This window comes from Perna viridis, chromosome 14 (genome assembly GCF_037379345.1).
Source record: "Perna viridis isolate PV_CMFRI_1.1 ecotype Kerala chromosome 14, ASM3737934v1, whole genome shotgun sequence".
NCBI classification, from domain to species: domain Eukaryota; kingdom Metazoa; phylum Mollusca; class Bivalvia; order Mytilida; family Mytilidae; genus Perna; species Perna viridis.
In genome coordinates this window covers 18,946,036-18,966,617 of record NC_142458.1, presented here as the reverse complement: position 1 = coordinate 18,966,617, position 20,582 = coordinate 18,946,036, and the positions used below count along the sequence as shown (strand labels likewise).

At 32.3% G+C, this 20,582-nt stretch overlaps 1 protein-coding gene and 1 long non-coding RNA gene across 2 annotated transcripts in view; both read right to left on the bottom strand.

The window, feature by feature from the left end:
- LOC148598507 (putative leucine--tRNA ligase, mitochondrial) overlaps positions 1 to 20,582 on the bottom strand; it is a 31,573-nt gene that overhangs the window by 4,115 nt on the left and 6,876 nt on the right. Inside the window, exons 6-20 of the mRNA XM_088560864.1 lie at positions 20,301 to 20,361; positions 18,761 to 18,850; positions 18,034 to 18,177; positions 16,419 to 16,532; positions 14,685 to 14,807; positions 14,017 to 14,143; positions 12,520 to 12,623; positions 11,858 to 11,911; positions 11,121 to 11,231; positions 9,915 to 10,033; positions 9,009 to 9,175; positions 7,597 to 7,770; positions 6,963 to 7,057; positions 5,787 to 5,877; positions 670 to 818 (exon numbers count right to left, since the gene is read on the bottom strand). Coding sequence (XP_088416990.1) covers positions 670 to 818; positions 5,787 to 5,877; positions 6,963 to 7,057; positions 7,597 to 7,770; positions 9,009 to 9,175; positions 9,915 to 10,033; positions 11,121 to 11,231; positions 11,858 to 11,911; positions 12,520 to 12,623; positions 14,017 to 14,143; positions 14,685 to 14,807; positions 16,419 to 16,532; positions 18,034 to 18,177; positions 18,761 to 18,850; positions 20,301 to 20,361 — 1,723 coding nt within the window. The remainder of the gene's footprint in view (positions 1 to 669; positions 819 to 5,786; positions 5,878 to 6,962; positions 7,058 to 7,596; positions 7,771 to 9,008; positions 9,176 to 9,914; positions 10,034 to 11,120; positions 11,232 to 11,857; positions 11,912 to 12,519; positions 12,624 to 14,016; positions 14,144 to 14,684; positions 14,808 to 16,418; positions 16,533 to 18,033; positions 18,178 to 18,760; positions 18,851 to 20,300; positions 20,362 to 20,582) is intronic.
- LOC148598508 (uncharacterized) lies at positions 2,943 to 5,093 on the bottom strand. Its single transcript, XR_015918420.1, has 3 exons — positions 4,913 to 5,093; positions 4,348 to 4,505; positions 2,943 to 4,081 (listed from the first exon to the last, which is right to left on the bottom strand). It is a non-coding gene; the product is annotated as an uncharacterized LOC148598508 (long non-coding RNA).

Sequence of the window (20,582 nt, the reverse complement as noted above, 5' to 3'; positions counted from 1 at the left end):
CCATAAATGCCATGAGGGGTTGCAGAAATTTACATATGTCCTACAAAGGGTAGGGACAATTTACCAGGTACATAAATCCTATGAGGGGTGTAAGAAATTTATATAAATCCTACAAAGGGTGTGAAAATTAACATAAATTCCATGAGGGGAGGGGAAAATAAACATAAAACCTATGAAGGGCTGGGGAAATTAACAAAAATCCTAAAGAGTGGTGGAGGAAATTAAAATAAATCCTACAAGGGGTGGGAAAAATTTATATAAATCCTGCAAGGAGTGGGGGAAATAATATAAATCCTGTGAAGGGTGGGGGAAATTAACATAAATCCTACAAGGGGTGGGGGAAATCTACATAAATCCTACAAGCTGTGGGAGAAATTTACATAAATCCTACAATGGGAGGGGGAAATTTACATAAATTGTACAATGGGTGGGGGGAATTAACATAAATCCTATAAGGGGTGGGGGAAATTAACATAAATTTTATGCACATGTTCAAAGTAACACAATCTATTGACTGAAGGATATCAACAAGGTTACTTTTAAGTCATTTGATGTCTTTATTATTTTTCAAAAAATGTCACATGGAATCATTTTTATTGATTGTGATCATCAGGTGAAAACTTATTTATGCAAGTAAAAATCATAACTATAGTATCAAGGTTTTCTTACCTCAGCTAAGTGCATGTTTCTCACTTCAGCAATTTTTCTATTCCATTCCTCTATATCATGATCTCCACTGTCTGTCTGTCCATAGTTCTCCAAAACCTGTGTAACCAGATTCCATATTCTACCCTTCCAATGTAAAACTCCTCTCACCTCTGTAAATTTAACAAAGTGTACATATTCAAATGCAGTAAATATGTGGCATTTAGCATTATTTATAACAAGATGTGTTGTTAAATTTTGAATCATAAATTTTCAAGCATGTCAGGACCAAGCAATTGCACCACAAAAGTTGAAAAATAATGAATAAGTTGGAGAATACTTGGAACTTCCATGGTAACTCCAATGAAATTCTTTGAAATTGATGACATCACAAAAAGTTCAGAATTTTCGCAGACAATTAATTTTTCAAGTTTTGTGGTGCTGGGGCCTGAACATTTGATCAACTGAGTAGTTTTGGCTTTAAACATGACATTATCTCCACATAATCTATCCAACACAGACATAATATTATGACTGTGTCCTGTTTGTGTACATGCTACTCAGTAATATTGAGTATACAAAAGATTTCAACTTTCAAAGTGTTTAAGGCCTCAATAGCAGGACTGAAAATCAGTATATGCAATTCTCCTCTATGTGACAAAGAAATACAAAAATACATCTAGGTTAGTCTTTTGAAACTAAATTACTACTGACAAGAGTAATAGTGCCATACTTATATTCCATCATTCTTTTTCCTCTGAAACTCATTGGCTTATCAAGGTTTAGATGTACACAGATTTTATCCTTGAACAATGGTAAAACCCAATATTGCGTAAATGATTCAAGGTAGAGAGTCCATGTATCTCTATTTTTAAGGAATGTGGTGATTATATTATGTTTAATAGATAGAACTTCTTTAGACCAGCATTTTGAGCCCTCATTTACTGAAATTGGACAAGGGGTTGCCAAGTTATGACATTTTTAAAGTCCCAAAATCATCCCTCCTTTTTTCTACTCGCAATGAAATCAGAAAATGACTTTATGCCATTTTTTGAAGGCAAATACTGAAGCCATTATTGAAATGACATCATTCAACCTTTATTTTCTCAAAGAATGGAGTCTTTTTATTGAAATTACTATGTATTATGATCCAGCCTTTCCTCTTTTAGGAATATAACCAAGCCAAGTACTACGGCAAGTCTGTTTTGACGGGGTCAAAACAGCCTCCATGACCATTTTTCCCCTGCCAAAAAATAAAAATGCTTACTACAAACTTGTTTCTTGACTTAATTCATAAGAGAACTACAAGAATTCTTCAAGACAGAAGTGTTAATTATCAATCCAAACATAAAATTTCGGATTGATCAACTACTTTATATCCCACTTCTACCATTTCAGCCTGTAATGGCAAAATGGCATTATAGTATCTGTAGTGCATCAGTATAAGACTAATAACCCATATCACTTAATGTATCATATCTTTAAAAGTAGTAAAGATATGATCAAGAAAATTGGCATGCATTGTCATTATAGCGTAAGCAAAATTTTTATTTGGTTTTGAGTGTCGTCATGGAGAAATGGCAGCCATTTCAAATCAAGATGGCTGCCAAATTATGACAACAGTTGGTTTCTTTCACTTAGTCCAGATTTTTTAAGCTAGTCCTTTCATGTTTTGTTATTTCCTGTATTATGACATTATTTATTTGTGTTCTGTAGTATATTACATGAGAGACGAAAGGAAAGGCAGCCATTTTGAACAAAAATGGCCGCTGCTCTCGTTGATACCCATTTCGCAACCAAAAAGTTTATTTTCATCAATAACTTTCTTAAAAATCAACCAATTTTTACAATCTTGGTATCATTTTAATCGTCTCATTCTTATCTTTCTTTCTAAAACTACATGTTTAACTTTAAATTGAATGTTGTAAAAGTACATGTACATGTATAGATTTGATAAATCAAGGATTTTTATAACAGACACTATAAAAATCCTAAGATAAGTGAGGAACTTTTAAATTGTAAGTTTCAAACTGGTTATTTTTTTTAATGTTTACTTCTTGTTTTATCCAATGCTTCAGATGCTTTCATGTAAAATTGACCAAGTTTTATAAGGTTACTGACTGAATTGATCTAAAATAGTTGTTAAATCAAAATATCATGATTCTGCCATAATAGCTTTACACTACAATCACATATGTTATTTCGGTAAGCGACTGTATTTGTGCAATGTAAGTGGTGCTCTTTTGTGTGTATGTGAAGTTTTTACATCTTCAGGCAGTAATAAGCAGAGCGAAATATTGATTTTACTTCATTTATTGTTTTTCTTGATCAAGACAATATTTAAATATAACTGCCATCATGATCATACAGTGAGTCAAGACAAACCAAATCTAATGAAAAAGAAATATAAAAATCTATTTAAATATCAGTTAGTAAGAATATCTGTTGTAATTGCAAGAAATAATTACAAGAAAAATCAGTGTGCACATGTAAGAATGTAAATACAACATGACAAGATAAAAAATTGAGTCAATGCAGTACTTTTGCAGTGAAACGGACCGTATGTTTTTTAAATGGTGTGATATTTTAATAGAAAAGATATTTAATTTTCAAAATATTAATCTGATAAAACCACTAAAACAGTTATGTCAAGACATAAAAAATATCTAATTTTTTTTAGGTGTTTTAATTAAGAATAATACATGCATTTTATGATAGCAGATATGATGCATGAGGTCAATTTCCCTATAACATAACTTATGATTTTCCTATAAAAACAGCAAGTACATCTATATGGAAAGTCCAAGGATTCTCTACAATAAAAGATCATTAATTTAGTATATGTACTAGATGCTATAAATAGAAAAAAATTGGTAAAATCATTGTACTACTGAAAGTATAACAGATATTAATTGTCTTCAATAAGTGTACATGTCATACACAAAGACCTAGGAAAAATATTCATCATAATACTTTTTATATTCAGAACAAATAGATTCAAACTGTATTAAAAACCAGGTTCTACCACTGGTGTCCTTGGGGTTGATCTCAAAATCTGAATAAAAAAATTTCAACAACACTAATGTCATCTTTGTTGGGCCATTTGAAGACATTTTTCTTAAGGTTAGACATTGACCAGCAACATCAACCTGAAACTAAAACATTACAAAACTGTGAAATTAGTATTAGTGTTACAATATATACCATTCAGCATGTAATTACACCCTAACTCTTGGCAATATTTATTTGTGTATCCTCATCTACATGAAATATGCATGTCCTCCATAACATGTGCTTTCACTTCAGGTCGGCCAGCGACAATGTTACAAAAATGAATCTGATGTCCAGCAGCAGGTAGCAATCCACATTTGAAGATTCAAAATTGTCTTGTGAACTCATTAGCATCATAAAGGAATTAAGAATTGACATCAGTTAACTGAAAGAAACAAGAAGGGACCACTAAGAACCAGGCTCAACAAGCAAAAAGATTCAATTAGTAGTCAAAGATGTTGTCAAAAATACAATTCTACTTAAACTTTAATGAATTATTATTAAAAAGCTAATTTAAAAAGTAAAATTTACAAACTGCTCTCAAATTCAATATTGCTCAATAATTCTAAAATGACTATCCAGATTATAGCCGTCTGTACATTTTATTTTCAAATTAATCTTATCAATAAAAAGATTGACTAAAGAACTAACCAGAATAGTTTCTGTCTGTCAGTAGTTGATATATCTCCCCCTGGTGATCCCATTTGTCAACAAATACTCATTAGTAATATTGTCCAATTGAGTACTTGTTGATACATCCTTTAACAATACTCCAAGTGTAATACATGTAGTTCTTGACTCAACAGTGGCTAAAAAAATAATTACAGATCAATAACAATTAGTATAACTCACAATATTCATTAACCATAGCCAGCAAATTGAATTATATAATAATATATCAAAACACCATAGACTGTTCAGAATATAGTAGTTGAAAAAAATAAATACATGTACATGCACTAAAATGTACAAGTAACAACTAAGGACAAAATTTCATTCCCTATCAAAATGCTAAACATTTACTTAATACTGCTTGAATATTTAAAGAGCATTAATAATGTTGGAGAAAAGTAAACAAGCACCCCCCTTTTCCTAAATGTCGTATTCGGTAGTAAATCAATCATATTCGTAGCAGAAGAGAAAAATAGAGATTTTAAATCCCATTTTTCTTTAAATAATAAATTATCATTGACGTAGAAACTCCAAATTTACTTACAAGCACAGTGCGAATCGATAACGGATTCCATTAGGTCAGGGTCAGCCATGACGGTAAAAGTGTCTCGAACCTTCTATAGCCGCCTGTTCCAACGCTTAAAATAAATATGTTCCTGATTACAAATTGAGAGCAAAGACAATTAAATTTAAAGAAAAAAACTTGAAGAATTTGAATATGCATGTCGTTAAGCCGTACTCCGTATATTTACCTTAGTTTTTTCTCTTCGAAGTATTGAAAATAAAATTTCAAGGTCGATTTGGGAAGTGTATCGAAAACGACTTCCATTCTAAAGATATTTAAATCCTAAGCTCTCATTGGGTGTTATTTTTATTTCAATATGACGTCAGGAACATATTTATTTTTAAGTTTGAAAAACATATACTCCGCTGAAAAAACGTGCCGCGCGACGTTAAATCCGTATTGGTACCGTTACAAAAATGACGATAATTTATCCCCGTTCCGAGAACTATAAACAACAAGACTTATATTCACTACAACAAGTATTTTATTAAATATTTATTAATAAAAAAAGGTCATAGCTAATGTAACCTCCGAAATAGAATGATTTTGGTAACGTAAATACTACGTCAACTTCTTTACCAGAAAACAAAATGGCAGCCATATATGGTCGCATTGGCATCTCTATTCAAGGTTGCGCTATTCATTTCTTGATTATAAAGCCATTGCTATGGTACAGTATAATGCAACATTTGTTATCTGTTCATTTAGGAAACAGTTAATTTATTATCCCTTGGTACATAATCCATATCTGTAACCATAGATTTCAAACATTCAGAGTACCATCCAGATATGCAAAGATTAAATTATTGCTCATGTTTACAGAATATTTTTAACCATAATTGTGAATTCTAACCTTTATCAGACCACCTCCTATCAGACTTGGGCGCTACATTATACACAATGGTCATCCTAGTGGCTGATACTCCATACTCATCTATAATCTCCTATAAATAGATAGAAATTTACATTTATTCATAGTATAGTTGCTTATGTAGAGGACATTATAGTGATAGATCGACTGGCCAAGAGACAGTGATATTGCCTGAAATGTTGATAATACCTTGAGCCATAGGCGAGGGCATTAACACATTGGAGGCAATATCACTTCTCAAGGGCAGTAAATTTATTGGATGTGCAGTTTACTTAGACCATTTAAGTATATGGTTACCTACACATATTTGAAGTAATAATTTACAGAGAGTATCATAGTTGGCTTCAGAAAATAGAGTTGGACTTCACATGATTTAATGACAATCACCTTATGAACATCTTAAGGTAGTTAACTGGACAATTGACAAATATTCAAATATCAAGAAAAAAACTTTCTATCAAATAGATTAAAATATATCTGAAAGGATAGCAAGTTTAAATCTCTGTGATAATTGTCTAGCTAACAACCTGAAATATTTCATCAGGTAAAGGTGATTCAATCAAGAGAAGATCAACTCTATTCCTCGGAGTTTACTATATTACTTGCTGTAACTTACATTAAGAGTAATATTAGGACAAAAAAGCCTACCTTTACCAATACATTAGGGTAATGAATGTTAGCAGGCAACTTATTTATTTGGGTTTACTCAGATAGTTACCTGTAAGCCATCCATTATATATTTGAGTTAGTCAGAATAAAAGGTAATTAAGGTTACTTTGGATCGTATTTTGATACACTAAAAAGTTACCTGTGACTGCACTGCATTACATTTTGGTTTGAAGAGAAAGTTACCTCTGAATCAAACTCTATTACATTTTGGTTTGAAGAGAATGTTACCTGTGAATCAACTCCATTACATTTTGGTTTGAAGAGGATGTTACCTGTGGATCAACTCATTGACATTTTGGTTTGAAGAGGATGTTACTGTGGATCAACTCCATTACATTATGGTTTGAAGAGGATGTTACCTGTGGATCAACTCCATTACATTTTAGTTTGAAGAGGATGTTACTGTGGATCAACTCCATTACATTATGGTTTGAAGAGAAAGTTACCTCTGAATCAACTCTATTATGTTTTTTTTTAAGTTAATGTTACCTGTGGGTCAACTCCATTATATTTGGATTTACTCATCTTCTCCCAATCTACTATCAGTGGTTTCCCAGTGGCTTTCTCTACTGGTTCTTTGGGGTCTGAAAAAGGTTATATATATATATATATCTGCATGTGTGTGTGTACATACCAATTTTCCCTTTTACTTGAACAAATTTACTCTATTTTACAGTCTCCTATCAATGACTAATAGGATTTAGATTTGAGACATTAAACCATTGCTAGAGTAAAAAATAAATGTCTAGGGCGATTCAATCATATGAATGTCTCCCAATTTTACATCCATGTATTAAAATGAAGTCTTATCTATATTGAGCATGCAAGTTTGTATTCAATGGATAAAAGACTATACATCCCTGTTTGGAATTTGTTAGTATGTAATATATACTCCCATTTCCAATGGTAGTTTATGGTACATCCGTAAGTTGGATTATCTCACTTTGAAGGCATTTTATTTCACTCACATCTACATATAATGCTTGTCTTACCAATCAAATTTCATCAAAATCCCTTAAGTGGTAAAGCAGGAGTTGCATTTACAAGATATGTCAAAAGATGAAAGGAAAGACAGACAGGTTGATTCCTATTTAAACCCACCCAATAGATTTGAGATTGTTACCTGTAAAGTTGACTTCATCAGGTCTAAGATACTGTCCTGTCTCCTTGACTCTATAGCTCTGCCCCATAACCATACCTTGTACCAGTAGGTTTGTGAATGGTTCCCTGTGTGACAAGTAACCAGTATCACACAGGAAGTGGTTAAAAAATCTGGCAAAGTACAGATGAAGTGTAGCTGCAATCAAATTAAAAAGAACTTAAGGAGTATGTTATAATTTTATCATAAACATAAAGATACAGCTTTTTTCATGAACTCGTGGATCGTTATGGTGTATCCATCAGCACCATGAAAACTGATGTATTCAACGGGTCATAGTTTTCCTTTCCTTGTTTGTCTATCCCGGACTTGACTTTTTATGAGCAACTCGGCGGGTGTTTCTAAAAAAGCAGAGGACGCTTACCCTACTGGTGCACCTGGTCCATGCTCCCACTTTTTAATAATACATAATAAAACTTTCTATAAAGTGAAAGTTCATATCACTATGACAACAGGATCTTACATAACAAAACTGACAGACATATGGCTTTTCCCTGAGAATTCCACCTTTTTAAAAAAAAAAAAGCATTCAGTTCGAATTTTATAGATTTCTTCCTTCAATTAGGAAGTTTATAATCTTTTTATTTAAAATGTATGGCACTCTGTTTTTACCTTCACATTTCATTTACTTGATTTAAAATATATAAAAAAATAATAATTTATTGAAAAAAAAATCTCAAGTTAAACAGATTTTGTGCTGTGTCTTCACTTGATAAAAAAGAGGAGTGCCATGTGCCTCTCAAATACTGAGTCCCTTACAGCACCACTATGCCCCTCTTTTAGATTTTAAAAAGCCCTGCTGAAATTTTGATATAAAGTGTCACCCATGTCATTTCTTTATGAAATAAATATTGTAAATAAGGCTAACAAAAGGATATCTTAGATTCTCATGCACCGCCGCATGCATAAAAACCATCCCGCATCTACAATTTTATTTTGGAAAAATCCGAAAATTTCAAATCCACGCCAGATTCGAATTTTAATTAGTTAAATTAGTTAACAGATTTGTCTGCCCGTTCGACAGATAGGTAAAAATTATGATGTAAATGAGGCTGTTATTTTACATTGATCATTAAAAACGAAAGTATGTCTTGTGACAGAATTTTCTCCAAAAAAAAGAAAACTTGCTTCTGATAAAAAAAAAAAGCCTCCCTCCTGCATCAATTTTTTTAAAGGTGGCCTGAGAATCTAGGCATTTTTTTTATGACTTAACTTCTTTTTTCATTCAAGTGTCATACAGGTATATACTAGATGTTATACAACAATTCGACAAATTCAAGGGTCTGTGGTATGTATAACACAGAAAATACTTAATTGTCCTCATATGCCCTATTTTTTCAAATTCTAGTGAGAACAATGACATCAATATAACATACCATGTTCTTTCCCTCCAATATAGAGATCTACAGGCATTAATTTGTCTGCTTTGTCTTTATCAAATGGCAGACGACTGTTGCTAGGGTCCAGGTATCTAAGGAAGTACCATGAAGAATCAACAAAAGTATCCATAGTATCTGTTTCTCTGGTAGCATTACTTCCACACCTGTGGTAAATGTACATGTAAATATCATTCAAAAATTGCTTAAATAGACAACTACTACAGTACTCCCAAAACAGCAACTGGTTTGTGTTCAATTATATGCAATAAATATCCTGGTTTGTTTTCGGTTTTATTACCATAATAGAAAGCATACGTTTTGATTTATAAGGTGAAAAATGCCATTAATTATACCAGGGGTTTTGACATTATCACTTCAGGTGAAATCAAAATGACAATTTTTTACACAAGAGATTAAAATTGAAGTTTACTTTTTTAACATGACAAAATTAATATATTTTGAAATATTTTGCACATGAACTTTGTCTATCCACAGAGTTAATTATACAAAATTTAACTGAAATAAGTTTATTAATTTAACGCAGACCATTTTCAGTGTTCTTGTTTTTTTCAATTCTAAATTTCAATGGGAAAACTCTAAATGATCATTAATTTTCCCACTGCTAAAATATGGTTTTCAAACATAAAATTCCTTTGAAATTTAAGTTTTGTACTTGCAAAAGGAAAAATGGAGCATAGTAAACAATTTTTCCACACCAAAACTGCACTTGTCTCAGATGATGGGAAAGTGAAATCCTAGAATGGTCCATTTTGCATGAATTTATCTGAGGAAATAAATCATACATTTGAAGCAGACTTTGTAAATTGGTGCAAAGATGGAAAGCAACTAAAGCATACATAAAAGCTATCAGCATCATAATGCCTTAAATTAGGAAATTCTTACTTTGGACACTTTACACTGATCCAGTCAGTAGCTTGTTTAAGGGGAGATAATCCTTTCCTTGATAGACCATCTAACTTTGGTAACTTCACTGGTAAATCTTTGAAGGGTACAGGAACTATCTACATGTACAGAACAGAAAACAGTTTGACAATTACATCAACTTTAATCCCAATCCTAGGAAATGATCTTCATTTTCATGATGAATCATAATACTGCGTATGCTTTAATAGAAAGCAACAAGGATCATGAAGTCAGTCACTGGCACAAATTGAGCAAAAATACAGCGGTCCTTTCCACAAAAAATTGTAAGTGTAAAATTAGTTGTAAGTTAGGATGTCATAATAGAGTTAAGTATTGTGACGTCACAATTTACGACTAATTTTACTCTTACAACTTTTTGTGAAAAGGGCTGCATGGGTCTTGTGTCATTTCAGACACCATAAAGTAGCTTGTTTTTTTCTTCTGCTTTGGTCAGTTTATGATTGCCCTACCGGTGCACCAGGTCCATGCTCCCAGTGGTTTACCCTACCGGTGCACCTGGTCCATGCTCCCAGACGCTTAACCCTACCAGTGCACCTGGTTCATGCTTCCAGTGATTTACCCTACTGGTGCACCTGGTCCATGCTCCCAGTTTTTAGTGGAGTCTGAGTTGCTCATTTGCTTTTGTTACTTTGTATGTATGATTTTAGTTACTGTATGTTCTTTGTTGTGTATGTTTGTTTTCCATGTCAGGTCTTTGTCCCTGGATTACATTCTTTTGATTGCCACTATAACCTTGGTTCCCTTGATTACACTTTCATCTGAAAGACACCCTAACTGGTAATAAAAAATTGAATTGACATGTATCAATTATTGAATATTCAGACACCTGTGAACATGTGTTTTACCTGTATAAGGGACTTGTTCGTTAAGTTATTTCATACCAATTACCTTCAATAAGTACAGTAAAAATTCAGTATATATCAGTTTACCAATTATCTTAAAAAATTTCAGTAAAAAATTGGTATAAATCTACCTTGCACCATTAAAAGCTATAGATGTTCAGGCTTAGTTTAATCCAAAGTGTAATAAACAATGATAATTTTTTTACAGCTCATTTACCTGATTTTCCAAGTAAAATATCTTTTTCAAAACTTCATGCTGTTACATTTTGATCACTAATGATACTTCTCTAAAATTGCAAATATTACCCAGGTAACTACTTACCTTACATGTTGGACAATGAATCATGGGAATTGGAGTTCCCCAATATCTCTGTCTGGAAATCAACCAATCAGTGAGTTTAGAGCTTACCATATGACCACCAAAACCTTTTTCCTGAAAATAAAAATAGCTTTCACTTAATATTCTAAATCATTATGCACTGTTTCTAAACTTGGAACATGATGTTTAATTTTGGAGTAACATGTAACTAGAACAGCTGGGGCTGCAATGAGAATTCAAGAATGTTGCAGTTATTGGTGGTCGCTTGTATAGCAAATGCCTACTACAATACAACAAATAAATTTTCTCCCTGTCACAAATTAAAGCTATATGTAATCATTGTTGAATTTCAATAAACTAAATCATTCATGATAAAATATTAAAATAAAAGTACGTAGTCTTTTGATCCTATAATTCTTAGATTGACAGAATTACTATAGTTAATTATCTTTTAAAAAGGCATTTGATACTATTATGTAGATTGGTATTGTGAAAAACTTATAGTTCATGGGGTACCAATTTTCTTGGTTTTTGTTGGTAGACAAAACCACGAAATTTGGTTCCCAATGAATAGGAGATTCCCATTGATGTGTATACTGAAAACTTAAAAAACACAAATTCAAGAATCCACAAAGTTGTGTTTCTTCCCCAGTCCACGAAAATTGGTATCCACCAATTAAAGTACTTTCACAGTAATTTAAAAGTAATACAATGTTTCATAACTCTATACTTCTCTTTACTTTTGCAAATTCACATATATTTTTAAATGCATCTTCCTCATTCTTCCCTGTAAGCTGAAAGTATATAACATACATGTACTTTAAAAATGACAAATATACATGAACATTACAAAGAAAACATCTTCTAAAGTCCCATTATGTCAGTTCCAATGCATTTCTAATCTGTGTTGACTAAACATTTATCTAAAATCTTCAGTCCAATAGGGATTCAATTTGGACAGATTTTACTGTAACAATGTAAATTAAATCAATCAACCATGAAAACAAGAGTTACACCCTTGTTACACAAAATATATATGATGTACTATCATGATTTAGTTGAAACAGGCAAAGCTAACTTGAATTCATAGAGAACAGCCAGTTTAGAAACCATTGTAAGCAGCATAGAATGATTGATTTAATATCATCAAGACAGATCCCCTAAGCTATTCTGTACAGCAAGAGGTATTGAATTTGAACAATAGTTATGTATACAAAATTCTTTTATTGAAAATTCTGAGTCACATCAAACTTGATTTTGTTCAGCTAATTGAAAAAAAAACTAAACAAATTTTGTCTGTGAGGGTTTTACAATAAGCGAGTGCAAACATGAAGGAGGTTACTGCAGTTAGCACCACCTATTGAGAGGTGGTGATGTGGTAAAAATTAACAAACAATCTTACCCAGTCAGAATTAGTCATCTTCTTTTGTGAATCACAAACTTCTTGGAATGGAAAGCCGGAGGATTTGGCCAGTACTCTGTCTTTCTTTGAATAACTTGGAATACCTAAAACATCATGACAGATAGGATGAATAAATATGTCATAATTCATCAAGGCTTTTTCAAGAAAAAGTGTATAGTGGGTTGGATAGCATCTTTTAAAATATGCATGGATAGGGTAATTACTAGGCATACAGAGTAATTCTTTATTATGAACATTTAATTTTAATTCTATGGGTGGTGGGTTATAAAATAAACAGCTGCGCTTTAAGCACATGATACACCTGTTGCCCTTTTAACTTGTCGTTATGCTTTTAATGAATTTATATGATCAACTAGAAGTACTGTGAATACCCCTCCCCAAAAAATAGTAAAAAAAAAATGCACAAAAAATTTGGCACTATCAAGGCTACCTCAGTTTTAACTAAGTTTGTTGTCTTGAATTTTCACCCAAACATTTCTATCTTGTTTAAAACACACTTTTCTGACAAGGTTACCAAGTACCTTTCATATTTATTAGTCGATCAACATAACAATAAAATTTCCTTGGCCATTTCCAGCTTTTTTTAAAGAATAAAACTTCATAACATGGAAATGTAAAATTTGACATCTCTACAAAACGGGAGGGAGCTTACTTCAATAGATATGAAGAATTCATAAAAGTTAGTGAAAGTGTTTTTGAGTAATTGTGCCAAAACCTGAAAATCCCCCCTTTTAAGGAAAAAAATTCCAAACACCGAAACGAAAAATATGAAATTTATAAAAATTGAAAGGGAACTTATGTCAATAGATATGAACAATTCAGCAAAGTTTCATAAAAGTTGGTGAAAGCGTTTTTGAGTTATTGTCTGAAGTGTGGACGACAGACGGACGAACAGACAACGGTATACCATAATACGTCCCGTTTTTGAAGGGCATATAAAAATGTGCTGTCCAACTCTCCCGTACACTGTTTCATGGAATAGCCTTCTGACAAAATGATAAAATTTTGAAGTACAGTGTAACTTTCTAATATTACGTACATATCCACTAATTTCCTGATATAAATGAAAGATACTGTTTCTCTTTTTCTCGTTATGTACAAGTACATGTACATGACCTCACTTATTTGTGTGGGAATTTTGCTATTATTGCAAGAATTTCCAAATATTAATACAAACACATGTGTTGAATATAAATGCCAGAAAATATGCAGAACAATTACACTCCTTAGACTTTTAGTTTTTCCGTACCCAAGATACCTATCATGCGTTTAAAGGAAAGCTCCTAGCGTGTGTTTACATGAACGTTCTATCTGGCATTTAAACAAATGAAAAAGGATGTGTAAATGCACTGTAAACGAAGCATAAACACTTAAATGGAAAACATGAATGTTAAAAGGAGTGTAAAAAACTAGAGAGAACTTCCTATATGATTAAATCCTTTTCCCTCTTTACTTAGTTGTGTGCTTTACACTTACCTAAGCATGAATCATTCACATCAAAACCATCAGAAGAACTAGATACAACAAGGGGTATTTCTTGCCCTGTAACAGGATGTATAGCTCTCAGTGTTAAAACTAGATTTTTGTCACCACTGTCACTTCCCTGAAATGAAGTAAAACATTCAGCAAGTGAACCATATCAGAAGGCTTAGAACTGAAACGTTGGAATTTCTTTCTTTTTTGTATTTTGTCAAATTATCAATTTTATCAAGCTTACAGAATAGCTTTAGAGCAGCATTATGTTACTTCAAGAAGTTTTATGGTGGCATCATGTATATGCAAACTGGTTTTTGGTGTCCATCTGCAGCAACAATAAAGACATCTAACCCTGTCATCACAATTAGTCTCTTCCATAGTCTATAAGACGCACCATTCATAGCTGTACCATTATTTCTTAAGATGCAGGAGACAATAGTCTAAATGAAAATAGATTTCAAATTACACATTGATTATTTTAATTTTTTATAAGTTTTCTTTCTTTATCTAAATCTTGTATATTGTTTTTGTCTCTGTCCATGGCTCAAGGGCAGACAGAGTCCAACTGTTACTAGGCGTACTACCACCATTGGTGACACAGATAAAAAATAAAGAACTACATACTGAGAATGCTAAGTAACTGTTTAAACCCATCTACAATTATATACCTTGTGATATTGAATTTGATTATATCGGTGATCTGGAGATAATAGAATGTGTGATATACCAAAGAGTCCCTGTGGTTTCTCTGTAAATACTGACAATGGATCTGGTAGTGTTTCTTCACCATTCTGTAAAAGATGATTAATGTCAGCTGTATGTACCATTTGATGTACAAATTGGAATTTAGTCTATGTGGTGGTGCATGCTTTAATTTAAGTGTTTAATCATGGAGGGCATTATCCAATAATTTAATTTCAGAAGTAAGACAGTAACACTTGTGGTGCACCTTGAGAATAACCGCAAGTTATTTAGTGTGCACCACAAGATTGAGGTTATTTCTTTATAGACCGAAGAAATATATCAGTCATTCCTTAACTAAATTTTGTGCTATACCAACTGCATGTAAAGCATGATTAAGCAAAACTAAAAAGTATTGCTATTTAACAGAAAAGAATGCATACCATAACACAAGAATATAACAGGATAGAACAATGAATTCCATTCTTTATAACTTCCTTTCAAAACTTAGATACAGGAACTAAAATGAAACAACTTTCAAACTCCAACATCACATGTGTAGTGTATATTGATTTTAAATGACTGACAAGTCCCCTCTTATAAACAAAACTAGAAGCCCTATTTGTCACAGGAGTTCCCGCGTCACGTGTTAGTAGTGATTTTTTTTTTAATAAATCAAATAAGTCTAAAAGACACTAATGATGCCCCCGCTAGCCAGATTTGCCAAATTAAGAACATGTTTATTTTTGTATGAAAGAGTAATCAAGGGAACCAAGGTTATAGCAGTAATCAAAATAATGTATTCCAGGGACAAAGACCAGACATGGAAAACAGACATTCACAACAAAGAACATAAAGTAACTAAAATCATACATACAAAGTAACAAAAGTAAATGAGCAACTCGGACTCCACTAAAAACTGGGAGCATGGACCAGGTGCACTGGTAGGGTAAGTGTCCTCTGCGTCTCTGAGGACATGGTTTGCAGATTCAGAAAAGTCATGTACTGTTGGTTGATGCAGTAAATATTTGGTATGTTAGGCTAAGCACTGCAAAAATAATTATGATGAGAAAAAGAGGACTGATGGAGGACTGACAGACACATAGAAATGTTAATACTCCCATCAAGAAATCCCTAACTTGGTTGCTTGGTGTATATTTCTGAAAAAAAAAATACTAAGTCCAACTATCACCCAGTTCCTTATATTCCAAAGCCCAACTATCATCCAGTTCCGTAATATTCAACAAAAATCAAGATCATATGACCTTGCCCACAATCATTATGAGTAGATATATCCTGCAAAAAAATATTTTAGATGTAGTTCAAGAACTACAGGAGGAGATAGCCGGACAAGCCATATAGTCCTATTTCTGATGAAAATGACTAACTAATGTTTAACTATCACCAATTTCTGTAATATTTCATGAAAATCAAAATCCTTTAGCAATGCACACCATCATTATGTGTAGAAATATCCTGTAAAATATTTTTGATGTAGTTCAAAAAGTGTACGAGGAGATTGCCGGACAAGCCATGATCCTGTATAATCTGGACAGACAGACGAACAGGCGAACAGGGGTAAATTAATATGGCCCCCAACTGTTTGTCGCCGGGCCATAAAAAAATTACAATATATATGTTTCACTCATAAAACCATAAATAAAACTTGAATGTAATTGAACAGTAATTAATAACTCAAGTCAATATTTCAAAATATATACCTTTATGGAAAATTCTAGTCTTGTGCCTGTAACTTTACCAATCCAGTTTTTCTGTATATCAATAATATCCCTCCAATATTGAGGATTGACATCTGATAATCCTTTTAGTAATGACTACAAAAAATATGCCAACTTACACACTAACTTCCATTACATGTGTATTAAGTGGATGATAGTTATGTAATAAATCACGGAAACTCCATTATCATTGCTTTACCACAGGCTGGCCATTTATGTTGCATTGTTTAACCTCGAGCGATAGTGAGGGGTTAAATAATGACATAAATGGCCAGCCTGTGGTAAAACAGTGATAAAATAGAGTTTCCATGATTTATTTAGATTCTAATAGAACTAGTTTCTTCAAATTTTTGAACAGCTGCAGCCTATGTGTTGCAAGAAGTGTTGGTCATGGGTTTATCACTTTTTTACCATGGCTATGGTCTAAAGAGCTTTGAAGCATGTCATATTAGAATAAATATTTAAGAGAGAAATGAATTCTTGCATTCTGGGAGCTACTGCTATGAGTATAACCACATTCTTCAAAAAGGGTCTTTGTCTTAAGATTTTTAACAGCAAAAAAGTACACCACAGGTCTGACTTGATATGTGTCAAGTTGTTGTTCAAGTGAAAAATGTGAAGAAAATATTTGTTTAAGACAAAAGAAAGGACAGACCAACAGACAAAAGTAAAACAGTATACTTCTTCTCCTTAAAGTAGGTTTCTAAGCTTCTTTCAACATATGAGGTTTATATGCTGTAAACCGGGAAAGTCTCGCGCTGTCATTTTTTTGCGGTTCCTGCTTAAATCTGCTTTTGAGTGGTCTTAAATACACAATTGTTCATCAAATTGTACTGTAATGTTCTTTGAAGAAATTATGGGTGACCATTTAATTTTTGCCTTATGGATCTTGGCACGAAAATAAAACTGCCATGAAAATTTCATAGTTTACAGTTTTTTAAATAAATCTACCAAAACAATAATTAAAATTTTTTATCTACATATGTACAGTGCAACCTCAATTAAGGGGTCACCATTGGGGAGTGGTAAAAGTGACCTCTCAAGAGAGGTCATCCTTCAAAAGAGGTTTAGTCAGAAGCTTCAATTTTCAAAGTCCAAGGTGAAAGGTTGAATATATGATGAACAAAGTGTAGATTTAGACACAAAAATGGCCATTATAAACAAACAAAATATCTTTTTTGGACATTAATGGGTGACTGCTGATCGCATTGGAGAGAAGGCCTCTTTATGGAGTTAAGATATACAGGAAAAACAATTGAGTGGGATCGAAAGTGGCTTTTCAACGAAAGTGACTGCTGGTTTGAGGTGACTGTTCGGGCGATTTGACAGTACTATATAATTTTGATAATTAGATACTGACTTAGAAAGTGCTCATATGGGAAGTGTGACTAACATAAACAGAGATTGCATGCAATTAAATTTGTATTACAGACATTTAATTTCACCTAATTTTAAATCACTTTTATTACCTTTCAATATTAAGTACAAATATTTTAGTGACACTATTGAAAAATAAGATTTTTTAAAATACTGAAGCAGTAATTCTTTTAAAAGGCAAATGGAGGTAACTATCTAATGAAAGGTGAACTATTTATACCTCTGCATAGGCTGTTGTTTTAATGAACCACTGCCTCAGGTATCTTTTTTCAACTTTGGCCCCAGACCTCCATGAATGACCTTGTTCATCTATCTGTTCATTTGCCAATACAGTCTGGTCAACTGGATCCCAGTTCACAAGGCCCTAGAAAAAACAAGTTTTTTTATTCAAAATCAGACACTTAAGAACAGTGAATTAATCATAATTATTTATTGAGTATCTACAAATCTCAATACTAAATACAAGTATCTTTATCATGTTTATAGATGTATTTACACTTATGAACGCCATTGACAAAAATAATATATTTTCCCATTGTTTTCTTACTGAATTTTCCTGCAAGTTAAAGTTCCATGACGTCAAATTTTAAAATACATTGTTTCATCGACATCAAAAGGTTATTCAGAGATAAAACAGGGGTCATTTAGAGCAAAATGACAAGTAAGAATTCATGCATTGAAAAAATGATACCATGCCACAATAATTATACTACAAAACTTCTCTTAACACTTTCAGACAAGTAATAATGATCCATGTAGTAAACATGTAAACTTTTTCCTATCATTTCTGGCTATGAACAATGTAACAGGCACCCTCATCACTGTAAGGGGTCATATAAGTGTAAAATTAAGCCTCATTTCCTCACTGATTTGCATAAAAATGGTTTGAGAACCAAAACAATCACATTCTGAATGATGTATGGATTCCACCTATAATAATACTCTACCTCCTTCTGGTAAATAAGTCCTTTCTCATACATCAGTAAGAAGATATACTGAGACCACTGGTAATAAGATGGATCACAGGTGGAAACTTCCTGGTAGAAAAGAAAAGAAATTTTCAATGGCAAAGACATTGTTATTTTATAGTGAACCTAGTCTATATTCATCAACATTCCAATTACAAATCTAACAAGTGTACAAGTACATCACAAATGAGCAAGTTTTGTGAAGTATTAGAAAAATTCAGCAAGCAATTTAAAACATGTTAAAGATATAAAAGCATGAAGGACAAAATCATATTTATTTTAAATATGTTGTTTTTAATGTATTTAAGTTCACCAAAGACTTCATATAAAACATCTTCTACTAGTTGGGAAAATCAGTGAAATGTAGTATTAGTTTTCTTGAAGGGAGAAAACTCTGATGGTACCAAAATATTCATCTTTTACATCAATCTTTTATAAGAATGTTTCATATGAAAAATCATTTTTCATTTTATTCAATAGAATCCAGTAAGTCAACTTGAATTGAAAATATATAAATATGCAGACCTGCCATTCATCCAGAATAACGATTGAAAATTTGGCTGGAGATATGCAGGCCACTTAAGACACTCATTGGGGTCAAGATAATGTTTTTTCAAGCATTTTTATATGCATTTGGGACTACCTCCAGGCACATTTTATGATTCAACTTATAAAAGAAAACTGATTAAACTTAAAAAAACAACATCATTTAAATTTGAGAAGTTTCATCGTAAACCAAGAAATCACCCTTATAATTTTGATATCAATTGAAAGAGTAATCAAGGGAACCAAGGTTATAGTGGTAATCAAAAGAATGTAATCCAGGGACAAACACCTGACATGGAAAACAGACATACACAACAAAGAACATAAAGTAACTAAAATCATACATACAAAGTAACAAAAGTGAATGAGCAACTCGGACTCCACTAAAAACTGGGAGCATGGACCAGGTGCACAACTACCCATGTCAATTATTCAGTGACCATGACTGACACTTATTTGCAATCAATTTATCATTCCTTTCCTTTTCCAATAGGAAAACAATCTGGATTTTCTTCAAAAGTGTTTTGGTCCAACAAGACATACAATCATTTTGGACTTTCAAATCACATAAAGTATGCCTAAATCATAGTGATAGGCAGGTCCGAATATGGAGCCTCTTTTGAGACAACCTCAGAATTAAAAAAAAAATTTCACAATATTTATGAAGACAATTTCTTTATAATCTATAATTAAAGTGCATTCAATGATGGTTTTCAGGAGATATAAGTTAAATTTCCCTTAATTAAATGACAATCATCTAATGAACTGCCTTTGGCAGTTAACTTGACCGTTGATTAAGAGATTCAATCTTACAATCTGACAAAGATTTATATACATACAGCATGAACGGAAATTTAAACCATCCTAATCCAACAAACAACATGAGAAGTCATTCATGTGACTGCCATTTAATCCAAGGGACTAACTATTTCCCCTGAACATCATCAATGTATTGGCTGTAATTAAATCTCACCCGTTCCCAATCAAAGCTACACTGTAATTCTTCTAGCTGTACTCTCATACTCTCTATATTACTACAAAACATGTGTATAGATTATTATTGTCCTCAATCATAACATTGTAAAAATAGGAGAACCAAACTTCTAAGCATATGATTAAAAGTACATGTGATTTTTAACCAAAATGTGATAATTAAATTTCTGTAAGATGTTTCTAGATATTTTACATTTTCCATGTTTTTAACAGATTTTATTTATCATAAAAGAATTAACAAATACATTTTTTTTCAATAACA